Below are 16,848 nucleotides of genomic sequence, written 5' to 3'. Positions count from 1 at the left end.
CTAAGACTGAAACATCACTTTGAAGATCTGTTTTAATGTCAAAAGGCACACTTAAGAAGCCGTGCACACATTTCTGCTGTAGGTGAGTGCAGCAGAAACCTTGCAAGACACGCAAGAGCTCCACCAAAATGCACACATTGGAGCTTCTACAGACAGATGTAGTGTACTTATGAGTTCTGTACTCTCTAATATACAACACACTAACAGGGATTGTGGGGAAAAGCACTTATAGCAAAATATACCTTTATTATAAACAAACTATGTAAACAATGTTTGGTAATAAAACACTTAGAAATAATTTAGTTACTAATTTTTTTTTTTTTATGCTGCAAATTCAGGTTTCATGAATTGTGTATTGGCTGTGAAGCACTGGCACAAACGTGAATAAAATCACTGGGAAAGCACTGGAAGGTGTGTGTTTCTCTAAACATAATCCTGTTACCAACTAAATGAATCCTCATTGGATACCGTCAGCCCCACCACCTCTCTTTTTGGAGTGGGGGTGGGGGAGGGGCCACATCAAACACCGCCTCCAGTCCAGTGGACGAGCAGACGAAGTAGAGGTTCACCCCCAGCAGAGCCAGTAGGGGGAAGAAGGACAGACCGAACCCTAGCGCCCGCACGCTGCTGCCCAGAGACACACACGTCCAGTAGATCAACCTGTGCACACACCATCACGTGTTCACTTGGACTGTTTACTGTTCACGCTCACTGTGAACACTCTGTTTACTTTGGTGTTGCAACACCTCTTTTGGGCATTTATTAGTAGAACAACTGGGAAATTTCCAGAATGCAATGAGGTTTTCTGAGATTGCTGCTAGGGATGTACTCTCTCCTACACACACACACACCCCATTATAGCCCCAATCTGTCACACATGCACGCACACAAACACACAACTGCCTCCAGCTGCTCTGGATAAGAGCACCTGCCAGATGTGTTAAAGGTATGTCAACATACAAACACATGCACCTGCCTCTACCTGTCTGTCAACACAGCACCTGTCATACACATGCCCACACACGCACCTGCCAAACACGAAGATGATCGTGAGCAAAGGAACCAGTTTGAGCATGTCCTGGTCGATGTACGTCGCCGTGACAGCAAGCTGGATGAAGTAGAGGATGTAGAGATGCAGAGAGTCTCGGACGTAGTTGCCATGGACAACGACCTCCCGTCCCATCTGCCTCACAGTATACAGAGGTCTGAGCACCCCAAACTTCAGCCGGGACACACCCTGAACCAGCATACCTGAGGCACACACACACACACACACACACACACACACACACACACACACACTGCACCAAAGGTCTGAGGAACACACATGCAGCCCCAGTAGGTTTACATATAGGCTTACATCATGTGACATTTATTTTAGTGCATTTGACATTCCACAGTGAACTACATTAAAAAAAAAAACAGATTCATACTCACCCAGCACAATGGGGAACGTGGCAAAGAAGGCACAGCGTAAGGTATAGACCAGCCTCAGGGCAGCAGTGCTGAGGGGGGGCGAGTCAAAGGGGAGGAGCTTAAATCCTGCCCAGACCAGGAGGGGGAAGATCACTGCAGCAGCTAACAGAGATCCAGTCAGCCTCACCGCCTCGCTGCAGCGTTGACAACAGGAACCTGGCGGAGCGAGAACAGACGTGACCTGAGGAATGTTAAACACAGACCATCATATTCTATCAAAAAAGTTTCTTCTGTTCTCTTAACACTGAAGAGTGCCTCACGTGCCTCAGCATTGTTATCCACACACAAGTTACACACATACAGCTAGCCAATATTTAGCAAAAAGATTTGTTTGGTCCATTTGCATGTTGATTAGTTTGCTCCTTGTAAGCATTACGTAGATTCCAAAACCACACAAAAATGCCAATACAAAGAAATGATCCAGAAACAAACAAAACCTTTCTAAACAGCACTTGTATTTCAGGTTTACATATGAAATCAAAAACTCAAATACCTAACTAAAGTGCTGTTAAAAAGGCAGTACTACAGTGATGGCACCGGCTAGACAGTGCGCAGTGGCACTCACGGCTGGGTTGTTGCAGGGCCTGGATCCACTGGGGTTGCTGAGGATGTGCTGGGTGAGGCTGGGGTTGCCGACGCTGTGGAAGGTTCCCGTGCGGCTGGGTCGCGGTGGGAGGTTCTGGAAGCTTCGCTGTGCTTCCTCCGTAGTGTGTGTTCTCGTTCCACCCCACCTGCTCCATGGGTGGCAGCACGATGGTCACCAGGGGGTTAAATGCATAACCTGCCTTCTCTGGCATCCAGCTCTCCTGGTCGTCATCCTCCTCCTCCTCGTCGGCCAGGGAGCCGTCACCCCTGTCCCACACTCCTCCATCACTTTCCTCATCCTCCCATTTCTCCACCTCCACCTCTCCGCTACTCCCATGTGCACCCATCTGTCTGGCACTCTCCGTGCGGCTCTCGGGGTCATCAGACCACCCCTCGTCCTCTTTCTCTGGCCACGGCAGTGTGCTGGGCTCCACCTCCACCTGCATGCCAGCTCCACCTCCCTCCTGTCCCTCTGTCAAGACTACACCTGTTGCAGGTGGGTGGGGTTCATCTGGCTTGGGGTTAAATACAAAGAGCTCTGCCATCTGTGCATGTGAGTGTGTAAACACAGTTAACCTCAAAGTCGCACTCTCTACAACTGTGTTTTGTTGTTGCTGTGGTTCTGAATCACTAATTCAGACTGATTCAGTAACAGACACACTTATTAAATGTTCCATCTCTGTGCACCTCGCTGTCTGTTTATACACACGTAGGCTGCATCTCTACACATTTGGTAGAGACACAGAAACACTGAAAACACTGTCTGTACACGCAGGTCAGGCTGTGCTGCAGAGGTTGATGAAACGTGGGCAAGAACGATGACAACACCTCCACACTTCCTAGGAACAGAGTTGTAGTTAGGGTTAGCATTCCCAAAGTCAATTACTATAAAGGCTTGTCTGAATAACTGAATATAATATAAAATAATAGCATGTAATATAATAATATAAAATCATAAAGCATAATGTACAAAATAATGTTTAACGTAACAAGTTAACCAATTTGGAGATATTTCACATTAGACTTCCCAATTTTTACACTCATTTTCTTTCCCTCTCTCTCACACACTCACACCAGACAGCAAAATTATTCTGCTCCAAAAACAATCCTGCCCTTCCTAGATCAAGTGCGTGCCCGGGGGATTAGGGGGGGGTGGGGGTAGGTGAAAAAACAAATTTGTGGTTAGCCCTTCCAAAGTCCACTGACTGCGGATAACAGGCTGAATAACCGACCAACAATATGTAACGTAAAACGTAAGTCACATGAGTCAGAAAGATCGGGTTAAAATAAACGTTCTCTTCCTCTACCTGCCGTTTCCTACCACGAAATTAAAAATTATTGTCCAAGAGCTGTCCATACTGAAGAAAAAAAAAAAAAAGAAGAATCCATCTAGATAAAACATAATTCAAACAATTTAGATAAAAATAATTGAAAATATGTTTTTAAAAAGACCCCGAACACCACACACTAGGTTTTTTCTGAAGGTATTACCTACCGCGAATAGCCAGCAGCGACGTAAAGGCACCTAATCCGCCGGGCTACTGTAAGCAGTCGGTAAAACATCGCCGTGTCTTATCCCACGGTCCATTCCGTTCCGATCGTCCTTTGTGAAACATAATGAATAAAGTCATTTAAAAACCCAAACAGATGTGCAAGGCGGGGCCAGAAGTGGCAGTGAAGGACAGGTGTGGCAGGTGACGGGTTTACAGGTTGCTTCCCTTCCTTCTCCTGAATGCCGTGTGGTCGGTTTTGTTCACAGCTTAATGCGCGCGCATCACTGAAGAAAAAGAATAATTAACCGAAAATCAGTAAATAAAATATTTTAAGACAAAGTTTCTTGAATTAAAAATTATCTTAGTTTATACCAGAATGTATTTCCTACTTGTTTATGAGGTTATTTTTTTGAAGACTTTGTGAAGTGACCATTAGTGAAGTTAATTAGCTTCCAGTGTTGCTCACGAGCAGTCAAATGCAGCGGACACACGTGACCACTCGCTGCACGTGTCCTCGCGAGGCACCGTGCAACCAAACTATCGATTGTGACGCAGCCACGCTGTTGCCCAATCAGCGAACTGTTTCAATAACGACGACCAATCACCAACGATCAGCGTCATCGGTGACCGTTACTTTGTAGCCAAATACGGAAGTTAATTTGATTCCCAACGAAGTTGACTATTTCTTTTAGGGCTTCAGAGCGCTAAACAGCGTCCCAGTGAACATGTTTTTACGGTTAAATGTGTTGTGATAATCCGAAACCGTAATGAGTCTGTGCCGAGAGGTTGTTACCCTTCAGCTCGGGCATTACTCCAACTTTGTGGGGACTCACTGGTGGAATTTGCAGGTTAGTCTGCTTCCCAGATGATGAGCTCCGTCTTTCTGTATATTTCTATCTATAACTAGATCTGTTAAATCTGTTAGATCTGTTTTTTAATGAAAAAGAAAACGTTATTTGAATGCTTCGTAGATCTACCGGACAGGTATAACTTGTGGCTAGCTATCTAACGACTGGTAGCTAAACACAGGGGCTTGTGTGTTTCTGACATTCAGATGATGGATTTTGCAGTGCTAATAAAACCTCCTCCTAGCTGTGATTAATCGTTTTACAGGCAGTTGTTTGACTAGCTAGCTAAAGGCAGTCTTTAAAGGTGAAAGCTAAAATCAGGCAGTCAGTGGAGTCCAGAGCTATCTGTTTCTAGTCCAAGAACAAGCTGGTTATTTAAAAGGCCCATTAATTCTTGCTACGATCCTACTCCGTTTATTGCTCACTTGCTTATTTTATTAACACGTGCAGTCCTCGCAAACATCGTAGGCTTTTTAAATGTATTTGTATGTGCAGGGTTTGTGGCGTCTCTCTCTCTCTCTCACTCTCTCACACACACACACACACACACACACACCTTTCTCTCACACACATCTTTTTCTTTCTTTCTCTCTCCTCTTGCTCTCTCACCTGTTCTGGCTCTTGCCCTGTGTACCACGATTATGGCCTACAGATGGAGACACCCCATCATTCCTCTCACCATCTGTTTCACACTGGTCTTTTTTGATCTTCTATGTATTAGGATGCATCATTGTGTTATGACCCCGACATGCCACCAGGGGAGCTGCAGAGTGATGTTCTGTTCCGAGAGGGTCTTACCCGGGGGGGACACGTAACCTACACGCCCCGCCTCATCACCTTGGACCTTAAAGGTACCCCAGCAGCCATTGTGCTGAACAGCTTTGACTACTCCTGATTGGGCTCCAGGACCTATGTACCTCATGAATGTGACTGAGTAAACCTGCTCATGTCGCATAGGGAAAAGGAACATGGTTTCCAGATTTCATAACAATGTATTTTTAGAAATCTTTGTAATGCTTTTATCCTAAAAGTCTGAAGTGGTAGTAATGTCATCCTGCTAGTCACGCCCGTCATGTCCTGCTAGTCATGCCGCTCTCGCGATGAACTGGAGTGCTAAGCAGCTAATGGATGAACTAGAGTGTGTATGCGCACATGGTCTACTCGCAGATTCAAAAGTCACACTCTGGGCAGGAGCTGATTGTGTTATGGTTATGATTTGTGTTAGGTTGTGTGATTATTGCTGGTTTGTTATAATAGTGTTCTGTATTGCAGTATGTGTATGGTAATGGATGGGATGGAGTTGGATGAGTATTCCATTTAGAACTTTGTGCTGGTCTGTTTAACTGTGTTGTTGTTGTGTTTAATGATGATGTGTGTGTGCTGTTCCTCAGGGAGTCTCCGCACTCTGAAACAGGAAGGCAGTCTGTACTCCACAGGACAGGAGCCCAGCACCATAACATGGTGTGTATGTGCTTTGTGTTAGTCTCATGTTTTTACTGCTGTGTGTCTGTATTTGTATATCCTGTGTGTGTGTGTGTCTCTGAGATCATGTGTGTGTTTTGTGTAACTGTGTATTTGTTTGTTGTTTTGAGGGTGTGTAATTTGTTTTGTGTTGTTTGTATCTGTATCCACACTGCATCTATGTTGTGAAAGTGTGTATGCATGTTTGTGCACGTGTGTGTGTTTTTGTGTGTGTATGTTATGTACATGCGTGTGCATTTGTGTTTGTGTGACTTTGTGCACGTTATGTGATGAAGAATCAAAGGGTTCCATGTGCTTTGTGTTTTCAGGGAAGGTCAGATAATGACTCACAAAGAAAGTCCTCCAGCAAAGAACTCCTTTCTGCAGGACCTGGACAAACTTGACGTGCGTACCGCAATCTGTTACTCCCAGAATGACACAGAACATTTATCTGTATTTATCCTGATACAGACACCATTCTCTGCTGGGTTTGTTTTAAAAGCTGATGTTGATAAACTGTGTGTGTGTGTGTGTGTGTTTAGAAGGGAGGGTTGTTAGTAGAGCCAGACTTCAACACCCCTTCAGTTCCAGCCACTCATTCCCCAGGTAAGATTGTGTCTGTCTGTGTGTGCATGTGTGCTGCTGCTATCGTTAGCTGATTCTCGGCAGCTGATTCTCTCTCGTACGTCTTCCAGTTAAATCCTTTTAACACGCAACCAGAGTTTCCATTAAGGTTCATCCTACTGCGAAGATGTTTAGTAGTAACCGGTTATGTTGTTTTTGTTCAAACTAAAACCAGGGGGGATGGTTGCCATGGACACAGTGAACAGTAATCTGGAGCGTGTGCATAAGTTCTATAAGATGGAGGGCAGTGTGATGGTGTGGTCCGACTTCCTGAGGCTCCACCTCCACCCTCGCACTGTATCCGTCATTAACCAGTACAACCACGAGGGGTGAGTACCCTGCACATCAGGACACATCACAGTGCAGCACGACAGAACGCGACACAGCGCAGCACGACACGACTCGACCAGAAGTCAATTGCTGGTACAGAGATAACAACTATCTGTGTGTCTGTGCATGCTTTTTACCAGTGAAGCAGCGCGCTTGGAAGCATTCAGCCAGGGGGAGACGCTGTTGCAGGGCTCTGTGCTCGAGGACCTGGAGGACAGACTGCACTTCTTCGTAGAAGAGTGTGACTATCTGCAGGTAGGTAACCATGACAACAAGAAGGCAACTTGGAGAGCAAAGGTTTTGCCGAGATTAGGGGTGTTGTGACGTAAACCGATAACCGTGATTTTTTTTTTTAAAGTGAAATATTGATATTGCATGTGTATTAACATGATAATATAAATATTCCAGCACCAGTAACTGGTTGGGCAGGTGTTGGGCTTTAGGGATTTTTTGTTTATCTGTTCATCTGGTGACCTTTTCTATCCATTTGCCTTAACTATCAGTTCATTCCTATAATTTTGTAATGTGTATAATTATATAGTTTAGAACTGGGTAGCATTTCATCTGTGGACATCATTAGCTTTGCATAGTATTGGTAGCCTGTTTGGTAGCCTGTTAATTAGCTTAACATCTAATATCAGCAAAGAGTATTACTCAACGGTTATTTATGAACAAATTAAATTTACATTTATTTATTTTAATAAATTAATTAATAATATATTAATAATACTAAACAATCTGTACATGGAAATACTACCAGAAACACTTAGATGAGTAATAAACCTTCAATACCAGATCAGCACCACAGGCTGATAAACACTTAACCCTAGTGACGTCCAGTGGTATTTAACTAGTATACATTACCTAGACAAACGGCAGATACTTTAGGACAGGAACATGCAACACAAAAGTCTGGAACACGAACGCAGCCGTAACTCACACGAAACTCTGCGAGTCCAACAACAGTCAGCCGTACTGTCTGGGCATGATCGTTATGGCCAACACCCTGAACATATTTTGTTCGGATAGTTTCTCTAAATATCACAATAATATCATTATTTTGAATTCTTTTGGCCACGATGATCCTGTCATGAAAATCTGTTGTCATGACAGTCCTATGAGAGATATAACTTGAGGTGTGTGATGGAAGCAGGTACCTCTAAACAGTGGGAGGGTGTACCTGGCTGTGGCCCCTCCTATAAAGTTCAGTTCCAACACACCTGCCTCTGCTACTCAGCAACTGCTGAAGCCCCAGGTGATTTGGGTCAGGTGGAACAGGTGTGATTTGGGTGCACTGATAGTTTGAAGTCAGTATTAGGTGAAGTGAAGAGACACTGTAAAGCCTGTGGGAGGTGTTTAGCAGACACGGGACAGAACAGTTTAGGAGTGTCTGCTGGCTTTATGCTGAAGCACTACAGGGCTTTAACATTCTGTTCCATCTGTCTGTTTGCCTGCCTGTCTGTCTCTCTGTTGGTTGGTTGGTCGGTCTGTCTGCCTACAGGGCTTCCAAGTGCTGTGTGACTTGGCTGATGGTTTCTCAGGCTTGGGATCAAAGGTCACAGAGCTGCTGCAGGACTCCTATGGAGGGCGGGGCATCTTGACTTGGGGTGTGGCTCCTGTCAATCATCCAGACTCGGTGAGCGGTTGCAAATTTACATGATTGTGTTTATTTCATATTCCACATTATATCAGCACCGTGCGCGTGTGTGGCGGCAGCACTGCTCTGTGTATGTGTTTCTAAAGTAGCAGCTGAGGACACTGCTGTCAGCTTCTCCTCACAGCATACTTTGTGTGCATTGTCTCCATAACAGAGCCCGATTAAGGAACTATATCACATGATGAATTTTGCCCTGGGAACTGTCAACCTGGCCAATCACAGTTCTTTCTTCTGCCCTTTGACCCTGCGGGGTAGTTTGGGGAGACGACCCAGTCCATCCACGGTGTTTCCTCTGGTTAACTATGATGTGAGCTGTTTCTGGTTTCAGGGTGTTTAAAGTCATGCACTTCCTCTCCACCACTGCTTGATTTTACACTCCTCTTTCTAAATTATAAGAGTGTGGGTGTGGTTTGGATATAACTTTGGATATAATCTAATTTATTTTCCCCTCTCTCCCCCCAGTCCTCACTGTGGTACCATTCCAGCTCTATTTTGGCTCTTGCTCTGGATTCTATGACTGTGTCCTATAGACTGAGATACAACAGTGCCCCCATGTGGCAGCTGGCTGATGCACTGACTGTCTCCGGGAGGAAGGTGATGAGTGGAGACTTACTGTGTGTCCTCTTCTCCCTCCATCTCTTTGTCTGCCCATAGAGATCACCTGTAACAGTGCTTATATAATTTTATGTATTTGTGTGAGTGTACAAATATTTGTTTAATATTTTTGTGGTGTTTTTTTTTTTTTCATTAACCTAATTTACTGTATGATGACATGCTTTGATTGTCTGTTTAATATCAGATTCTTTGTGCACATATTAACTAAATGTCAGTTAAATAATATTTTTATTTTTTATTTTTCTTAAAACAGGTTGTTTGTGCTTATGGATCGGTTCCATTTCCCATAATGCAAGGCACCTGCCTTCCTGATGCTCTGAGTGCTTGTGGTGATGTGTTGCCATGGAAACCTCTGTCGGCTTGCCCTGAGCTTGCTGATGGACGCTGCTTCGGCCAATCAGTGACGCTCAAAGGCCTAGACCGGCAGAGACTGGTGAGGTGAGAGGTTTTGTTGAACACATTAATTTCCCACCAAATGTCCCTCTCTCCTGTTTGCAGTCTGACTGATCTCAGGAACGACGAGTCCTCTGAGGCACCGCTTGGTGATTCATGACCGACCCGAACACACAGGCTGTTCTTTAATTTTGTTAAGTGACCAGGGTTTTGAACCATGGCTGTACATGAGTGTTGGATGATATATCACAGATAGAGACAGATATCCAGGGGAAGGAGACTGGATGCACGTGACAGTCTTACCTACGCACAGTTTGTCTGTAATTAGAGTGGGGATAAATGGAACATTTGCATTCGTTATATCTACAGCTCTCTCTCATTCATATATATCTCTATCTTGACTATACAGTGGTTTATGCGTGTGGGGGGGTGGGGGTGACGTAGGGGGACGTACTGTTGTGATGTACTCCACATTGTGGCAGCATTATTTTAATATGATGTGAATGTTATTGTAACGTTGTGACACTGTTTTCACTGCAGTCCACTGGCTCCTGGCATACAGCCATCCAGCACTCTGCACTGCGCCCGAACAGGAGAGGAAGTTCTGGACACCTACATCAGATCCCACTACCCATCTGCACCACTGTGAGAGACACACACGCACACCCCTACATCAGAGCCCACTACCCATCTGCACCACTGTGACACACACACACACACATATATATATGCCTGGACTACTTTATTCATTAACGCTACTCTTAGACAGACAGACAGACACATTCACAAGACATGACACTACTGAAACCACTCTAGTAAGACTGTGTGTGTGTGTGTGTGTGTGTGTGTGTGTGTGTGTGTGTGTGTGTGTCTCGCTCTCTCTCTCTCTGCAGGGTGGTTCAGCTGGTGTCCACCCCTAGTAAATTGACCCCTCCATTCCCCCAGATGTTCAGCTCACTCCTGGATCCTCAGGGCCTGATTCAGAGACACCCCCCAACTACTGGCAAGTGGAACTGTCCAGTTTTACATCATTACACGCATGTGGGGTTTCTGACAACATACTTTCATGTGTGTAAAAAAAAAAAAAGAGAACAATCATTGTGATTTTGTAGACAACACTACAGTGTTGTATGAGGATACTACACATAACTTTGCCATGGATAAAACGACACACTCCCCCTCTTAGCCCCGTCCCCTCCTGGCCATTAGCCATATTTTAGAACTGATTTGAATCATTTGTCACTGATTGGCCCACTCGATTGTGGTCCTGCCCCGTCCCCAGCAGCAGGACCGGCAGCGGTGTTGGCTGCGCCCGTGCTGACCAGCGTTCAGTCCAGCTCAGCGGTAGGGCAGATGCTGGCGGAGCTGCAGAAGGCCTGTGTCTCTGTGGAGATGCGCCGCTCCGCACCCAGCTTCCTGTGCCAGGGCCTGGAGGCTGGTGACCTCGCGGAGAATCTGGAGCAGCTCCGCGTCCTCGCATACCACTACCGCGACGACAGTGGGGGCACCCTGCGCTCTTCATCCGAGGAAGAGGATGATGACGACGTTGATTAGTTCTGGTGCGAGGCAACCCTGACGGCAGTAAGACGAAGTTCACCCACTAAGGCAGTGGTGGACAGATGGGTTGATGATGGAGAGAGAGGTGGATGGTTGGAAGGATGGACAGAGACACACTCATGAGTATTTCTGTGTGTCTGGCATCAGTGTCTCCATAAAGGAAAGGAAAATGGTGTGGAAGGTAATGGAGAACACACAGAAGCTGCTGTTCATCTTTTATGACATTGGGGGGGTGTAACATGCAAAAGCCACTGACTTCCTACTACTAGAGAGCACTGTTTCTCATCCACTGCAGAAGGACAGGATGAGAAGGGTCTGGGTTTAGCAGCTGTCCAATAATTGGACTTCAGGGTTGTAACAGTCCCTCATTAAAGGATGGATTCTGGTCAAGGAAGGAACAGAATAGTGGCCAGGATACTTCTGCCAAAACTGTTGCTGAAAGTGTTTTTTATGGAATAAGGTCTGATGACACAGATGATATCACTGTTTATTTCAATGTCTGTAGTGTGTGTGTGTGTGTGTGTGTGTGTGTGTGTGTGTGTGTGTGTGTGTGGTTTGTTTTTTTTGGAAACTAATGTTTGAATGAAGGCTGACTAAATATTTACAAAAAGGTTTTGGTTATGAACTGATAACCCTATTTAAAAATGATTGATTTTTTTTTGTGTAAATGTAACAGCATCAAACAAATGTGACTGAAAACATTTGAAAATTAAAAATGTTTAATTTTAATTTAAAAATCACTGTTTTTATATGTTAGGTAGTTTATAACAAGGTTACAAAAGAGCAGGTCGTCAGAAATATGACACAATGCATTATAATGATGTTTATTCCTGCTCAATTAGATATACAAAGTACCAAGTGGGCAGGAAATAAGATTTGATCTCTCCCTGTGGGTTTGGCATCAAGTTTGGAACAAGTGTTTGTTACACAGAATGACACCCATCAACTGTGAAGTGCTTTGAGATTGCCACCCTTATCAATTCTGCAGTAGTTCTTTAACCTCTCATTCATAAAGTGTTAAAAATATTTAGATAATTGTTTTTATTGTGCAGATTGACAATTACTTGATCATTGTTATTGATATGTCACAGTGTAGCTCATCATTATAATGTGACTGAAGCTACTCCAGAAGGGAGAGGATCGGAGTGAAATGACTAGCACTATGACCCTGGGAAGGGGGAGTTCAGCTCCAGGCTCTAACATGGACACAGAGAACAGTGACACAAGTAATAACGGGGGTGAAACCGATCATAGCCAAACACAGCAGCATGTTAGAAACAGACATCACACCTGGAGATGCAAGAATAAAATGTCCAAGGGGTCCTGCCTCTGTTTATGGGGAACTGTGAAGTAAAGAACCCATAAGATAATTCTACAGCCTCTGTGCAGACACACTGAGATAATCTTGTGCACCAAATGAACATACACGCAGTACAAAAAAGACAAAAAAAAGTCTTAACCATACAAGATGAGAACTGAAAGTTAACACTCAAGAGGCCATACCCACTAAGCACTGTACACAAGCGTGAGGCCACGCCGAAAATCCAAAGTACACACCTGAGGCATGCACCTATCACATCGCATTTTAAGTATCAGGTACAGCTACACACCTTGCTGCTTGTCAGGTTGGAGCTGTTCATACAGGGGGGCCAGTAGTGAAAGAACTGAGGCACATGACCTGGTCGAGACTGCTAGACCTCACCTCTGTGACGACATCAGTAACACGTGTCACAAAATTGGGCTTTTCTAACACTGAGATCAGGGAACTGAGGCTGTAGGCGTTTGCAGAGTCAGCCTTCTAAAAGGAGCTTGACCCCTCAGCGTTACGGTGAGGGACCACATGTTGTAGCAGAACATTTAACCACAAGCTTAATAAGCCTTTGATACATCTTCTGTTTATTAGAATTTTGTGCTGCCGTGATGTTTGTAGCTAAGAACACTTGTTTTGTGTCGAAGATATTAATGCAGGGTATATTAGAGGCAGGATTTGCTTTACTTGTATTTGGTCGGTGAGCATTCGCATTTACAGTTTTGGAAAGATTCATTTTTCAGGCCACTGAAACTTGATGTTTGGATAGTTTTCTTGTGTTTTATGAAAGCCTTGGTCAGTTGTTGCACAGCCGTATACATGATTCTTCATGCCTTGAATGGTTCTGGCAGCTAGTTGGTATCACTTCTCCGCCCTTTGGCTAAGCTCGAATACGCAAGGAAGTTTGTATTGGAGTTCATTTTCTCACCCGGAAAAATCACTTCTTATCAGTTTAAAATCGCCTATGCGGGGAGAACATATTAGATATATTTTTGGAGCAGGGAGATGGAATAGGGCCTTATTCCGTCCTCTCGATGTTGCAGTATTTCAGGAACGGTTCACACCCTTGTGGGGATGGAACTGGGTGGAAGACAGGCTGGTGTTGGCTGTGTTTGTTACGAACATGCTTCCATTTGCATTAGATTTGTAGGATCTCATTGACGGACTGGTTATAATAATTTAAAACAGCTTTTACTCTGATAGATAACGTTCTCTTGAAATGAGCAAATGCAATATTGAAATATTTACTGTGCTTGTTCATGTTACTTTTGCTCAGGGTCTTTAGTTATAGACGCCTCATGCAATAAAATGTTCCTAACATAGCACGTGTCACCTATGTCTTACACCAGAAGTATTGTTATACAGATGGCCTGTGTAAACATCATGTTCTGGGGGGTTTGTTTAGTAGGAGTAATCAAATCAAATCAAAATGTATTTATACAGCACTTTTTACATCAGATCACAAAGCAGCTTTACAAATGTCCAAGTCCAAGCCCCCAGTGAGCAAGCCAAGGGTGACCGTGGCAAGGAAAAACTCCCTAGAGCATGAGGAAGAAACCTTGAGAGGAGCCAAGACTCAAATGAGAGTCCATCCTTCTATGGCTGACAATGGCCACCACAATAATAATTTTAAGAGAGAAAATAAATAAAAAATGAAATAATAATAAATTAATGTCTAGGCCAACTTTCTAGAGGTACTAGTCATGTCCTGCTGGGATGCATGTGTCCGAGACCCATCCCGCAAGAGAACGTCCATTAAGGGCAGTGGAGAAGTAGTTGACTGGGTGGAGGTGTGGTGGGCGACAGCAGGTGACATCGGGGGACATCAAGGGTGGTGAGTAGTCCACTACTTTGTTCTGTAGCTCGTGTAAAAAAAAAATTTTTTTTTTTAAAAAACGAAAAATTCAGCATGGACTTACACTGAAAGTGACTCTCCCTGAACTGTAACCCGTTAATGTGTATAATTCACCTGCCGCTATTTAAAAATTACATTAAGATTTTTATTTATTTATAAGTTAATAAATAATACTAAGATATTTAATCTTGTCATTAACTGATCATGGCATTAAAAATAAACTCTCCAAGCCCTTTCATACTTTTGAATCTCAATCATGGCCTTCTTTAAAATAAAACCACCAGCTAGAGTAAATACCGCAGAGGAATCTCCAAAATAAAAAGAAGAAACACTGTTTTGTTTCCAGTAGTTTAATAACTAAATGAATATTTAAATATTAAATATCTATACTATTAACACATACAAAAACAAACAAATTCATAACTGATTAAATAGAGTAAAATTATAAAGTATGATCAGTTAGCCTCAGCAGACACACATCAGTTCTTCTATGTTTGAAAAACAGCCATAAAATATTTGAATTAATAATTGTTCTATATTAAACTGTATGCATTCATTAAACTAACCTAACCCTGGATTTGTCTATATGGTATTTTCTGCATTATTGATTACAGACAAAACAAAACTATTACATGATCTGAAAATTTTCATAACTTAATTCTAACAATCTTTCTGAAAATCTCTTAATAAAACACATCAGTACAGTGATGGTAGTCTTTGGTGTGGACTGGAGTACCTGGAACAAACCTGGGCAGGCACTGGGATAACAGAAAAACATCAGATGGGAATATCAAACTGCATATGTAAAAGGTTCACCTCAGCTACATTTTATTTAACTGACAAAGGCTTTGTGAACAATAATTACTGTGATTTTGGCTTTTATTTTTCAAAACATTTCTGAAGTTGCCTTTTGATGAATTGATGGATTGATTGGTTGATTTAAACATTTTTATCCAAATAGGAAAATCAGTTCATCAATGGTACCAACACACATCTCCCATCCCACTCCTTACACCAACCAATCCACAAAATATACAGAAATATTTCTACTACATGTACATGTCAAATACAGCATTCATGCTTTGAATCTCTTTGCACAAATTGATGAACATACACTTTTATTAATCGGCATTTCTTAACGTTCCAGTATTTAAGTTTTGCCTATAAGCTGAATTCAGAATTCATGTTGCTTCAACTCGGCTAACCCCAATACCATTTGTTAATATTCTTAAATACTCTGAAGTTCTTGTTCTTTTTTAAATGCTCACAAATACGACAAGCGTGCTCCAGACCAAACACAGAGCCCTTGACAGTGAAATATTTTCTCCAGGTGAAGTATTGTTCATACATCTCCTGGTTCTGGTCCAGTAATTTGAGATGATCTGCCAGTTCTTGAGGGGATCCGAAATCATCCACATGGATGAAGGAATTCCCAGGTACAAATTCCTCATAGTTCTCTCTGGGTGGGCCAAGAACCACAGGTACCGTGCCATATCTCATTGGATGATACAGCTTATCTGACATGTAGTCTTTATAGATTGAGTTCTCAAAGGCTAAGTAGAATTTACAGCTGGACATAATTTTAACATAATCTTCATCGTTAATATACTTACCAAAGTGTCGCCCATATGCCTCAATGTTAATATATTTGCTCAGTTCATTAAAGTAATTTACTCGCTGGTAATTGTTGTTCCAGTTACTGACTATCCAGCAGACCAGTTTATCCTTCATTGGTATTTGAAAAGCCTTGTCTTCTTCAGACGCTTCTACGAGTTGTCCGTAAGGCACCCAGATATCTGAGTCTCTTCGATAGTTTGATGTCAGATTGAATAGATCATCTGCACCAGGCAACTGTGGTGAATTGGCTGGAGACTCCATGTTCATCCAGACCCATTTCTGTAGTGGAGGTCGTGACAACGTCAACAGGTATGACAATTCACCACCGATGTCTCTAAGATGAAACATGACCCCATGTGCTTTATTCAGCTGATTTCTGTCAGCTGTTAGATGACAACCTGTGATGCCAAACTCTGAACCACAGGATTCCAGATTGAATTGGAAACCAAAAGGCCATGACCAGATTAAAACCACCATGTCTTTGACATTGTGTGTGTTGTCTTTTCCAACCTGAGCAGCCTTCTCACCTTTAAGAACTTTAAGGCATGCGTCTTTGCAGGTGTCTGGTGTGGGCTCTGATCTAGAACATGGCAGCCAGCTGATGGCTGGTTTGTAGTATATGAAGAATACAGCAGAGAAACACACCAACAGAACAAGCCCTACAATGATGTGCTGGCGATGTCCAGAGGGCATCTTTGGTGTCATCGCTCAACCTTTAGGAGGGAGACAAATAAGATACGTTAAGTGTTTCTCTAGTTTGGGAAACCACCAAATGTTTAAAGCATGTTTTAATTTATTGGTGGAAAAATCAACTGATTTTTCAGTGTTGGGGAGAGACCATGCATAGATTTTAAAGGGTTTGAGTGTAATTATCTTCTTCAAAGAAGAAAGGTATGAAGGGTGAATGAATACACATGAAGGAGGAACTCTCAGTACAGCTCTACTGTCCTGATCATGACTATCACATACATTTGCAGTCAAAATTATTCAAACCCCACTGCAAAGTAGGTTTATTAGCAAAATTTACA

At 43.1% G+C, this 16,848-nt stretch overlaps 3 protein-coding genes across 5 annotated transcripts; 1 reads left to right on the top strand and 2 right to left on the bottom strand.

Moving 5' to 3' along the window:
• Positions 1-14: 14 nt before the first annotated feature.
• Positions 15-4,042, bottom strand: tmem79a (transmembrane protein 79a). Of its 2 annotated transcripts, none has more exons than XM_027020398.2 (6): positions 3,944-4,042; positions 3,557-3,838; positions 2,042-2,900; positions 1,438-1,632; positions 1,029-1,251; positions 15-660 (listed from the first exon to the last, which is right to left on the bottom strand). In XM_027020398.2, the coding sequence occupies exons 3-6, from the start codon at positions 2,604-2,606 to the stop codon at positions 471-473; spliced, it is 1,173 nt and encodes a 390-aa protein (XP_026876199.2). In that variant the 5' UTR covers positions 2,607-2,900; positions 3,557-3,838; positions 3,944-4,042; the 3' UTR covers positions 15-470. The 2 variants fall into 2 exon arrangements, with proteins under 2 accessions (XP_026876199.2, XP_026876200.2); XM_027020399.2 differs by having other exon boundaries at positions 2,042-2,572.
• A 158-nt stretch (positions 4,043-4,200) lies between these two features.
• msto1 (misato mitochondrial distribution and morphology regulator 1) lies at positions 4,201-11,749 on the top strand. 2 transcript variants are annotated; one of them, XM_027020435.2, is made up of 14 exons: positions 4,201-4,402; positions 5,124-5,253; positions 5,794-5,863; positions 6,193-6,268; positions 6,406-6,469; positions 6,663-6,816; positions 6,958-7,072; positions 8,319-8,453; positions 8,629-8,781; positions 8,937-9,068; positions 9,343-9,527; positions 10,023-10,127; positions 10,376-10,485; positions 10,768-11,749. In XM_027020435.2, the coding sequence occupies exons 1-14, from the start codon at positions 4,322-4,324 to the stop codon at positions 11,034-11,036; spliced, it is 1,779 nt and encodes a 592-aa protein (XP_026876236.1). In that variant the 5' UTR covers positions 4,201-4,321; the 3' UTR covers positions 11,037-11,749. The 2 variants fall into 2 exon arrangements, with proteins under 2 accessions (XP_026876236.1, XP_026876235.1); XM_027020434.2 differs by having other exon boundaries at positions 10,765-11,749.
• A 3,654-nt stretch (positions 11,750-15,403) lies between these two features.
• On the bottom strand, positions 15,404-16,525 carry LOC113583857 (4-galactosyl-N-acetylglucosaminide 3-alpha-L-fucosyltransferase 9-like). The gene has a single exon (XM_027020436.2). It carries the CDS (start codon positions 16,523-16,525, stop codon positions 15,404-15,406), a length of 1,122 nt encoding a protein of 373 aa, XP_026876237.1.
• Between the last annotated feature and the right edge of the window lie 323 nt (positions 16,526-16,848).

Source organism: Electrophorus electricus, chromosome 2, assembly GCF_013358815.1.
Source record: "Electrophorus electricus isolate fEleEle1 chromosome 2, fEleEle1.pri, whole genome shotgun sequence".
Taxonomy (NCBI): domain Eukaryota; kingdom Metazoa; phylum Chordata; class Actinopteri; order Gymnotiformes; family Gymnotidae; genus Electrophorus; species Electrophorus electricus.
Note: the sequence above shows the minus strand (reverse complement) of the source record. Positions and strands in the feature narration are given on the sequence as shown.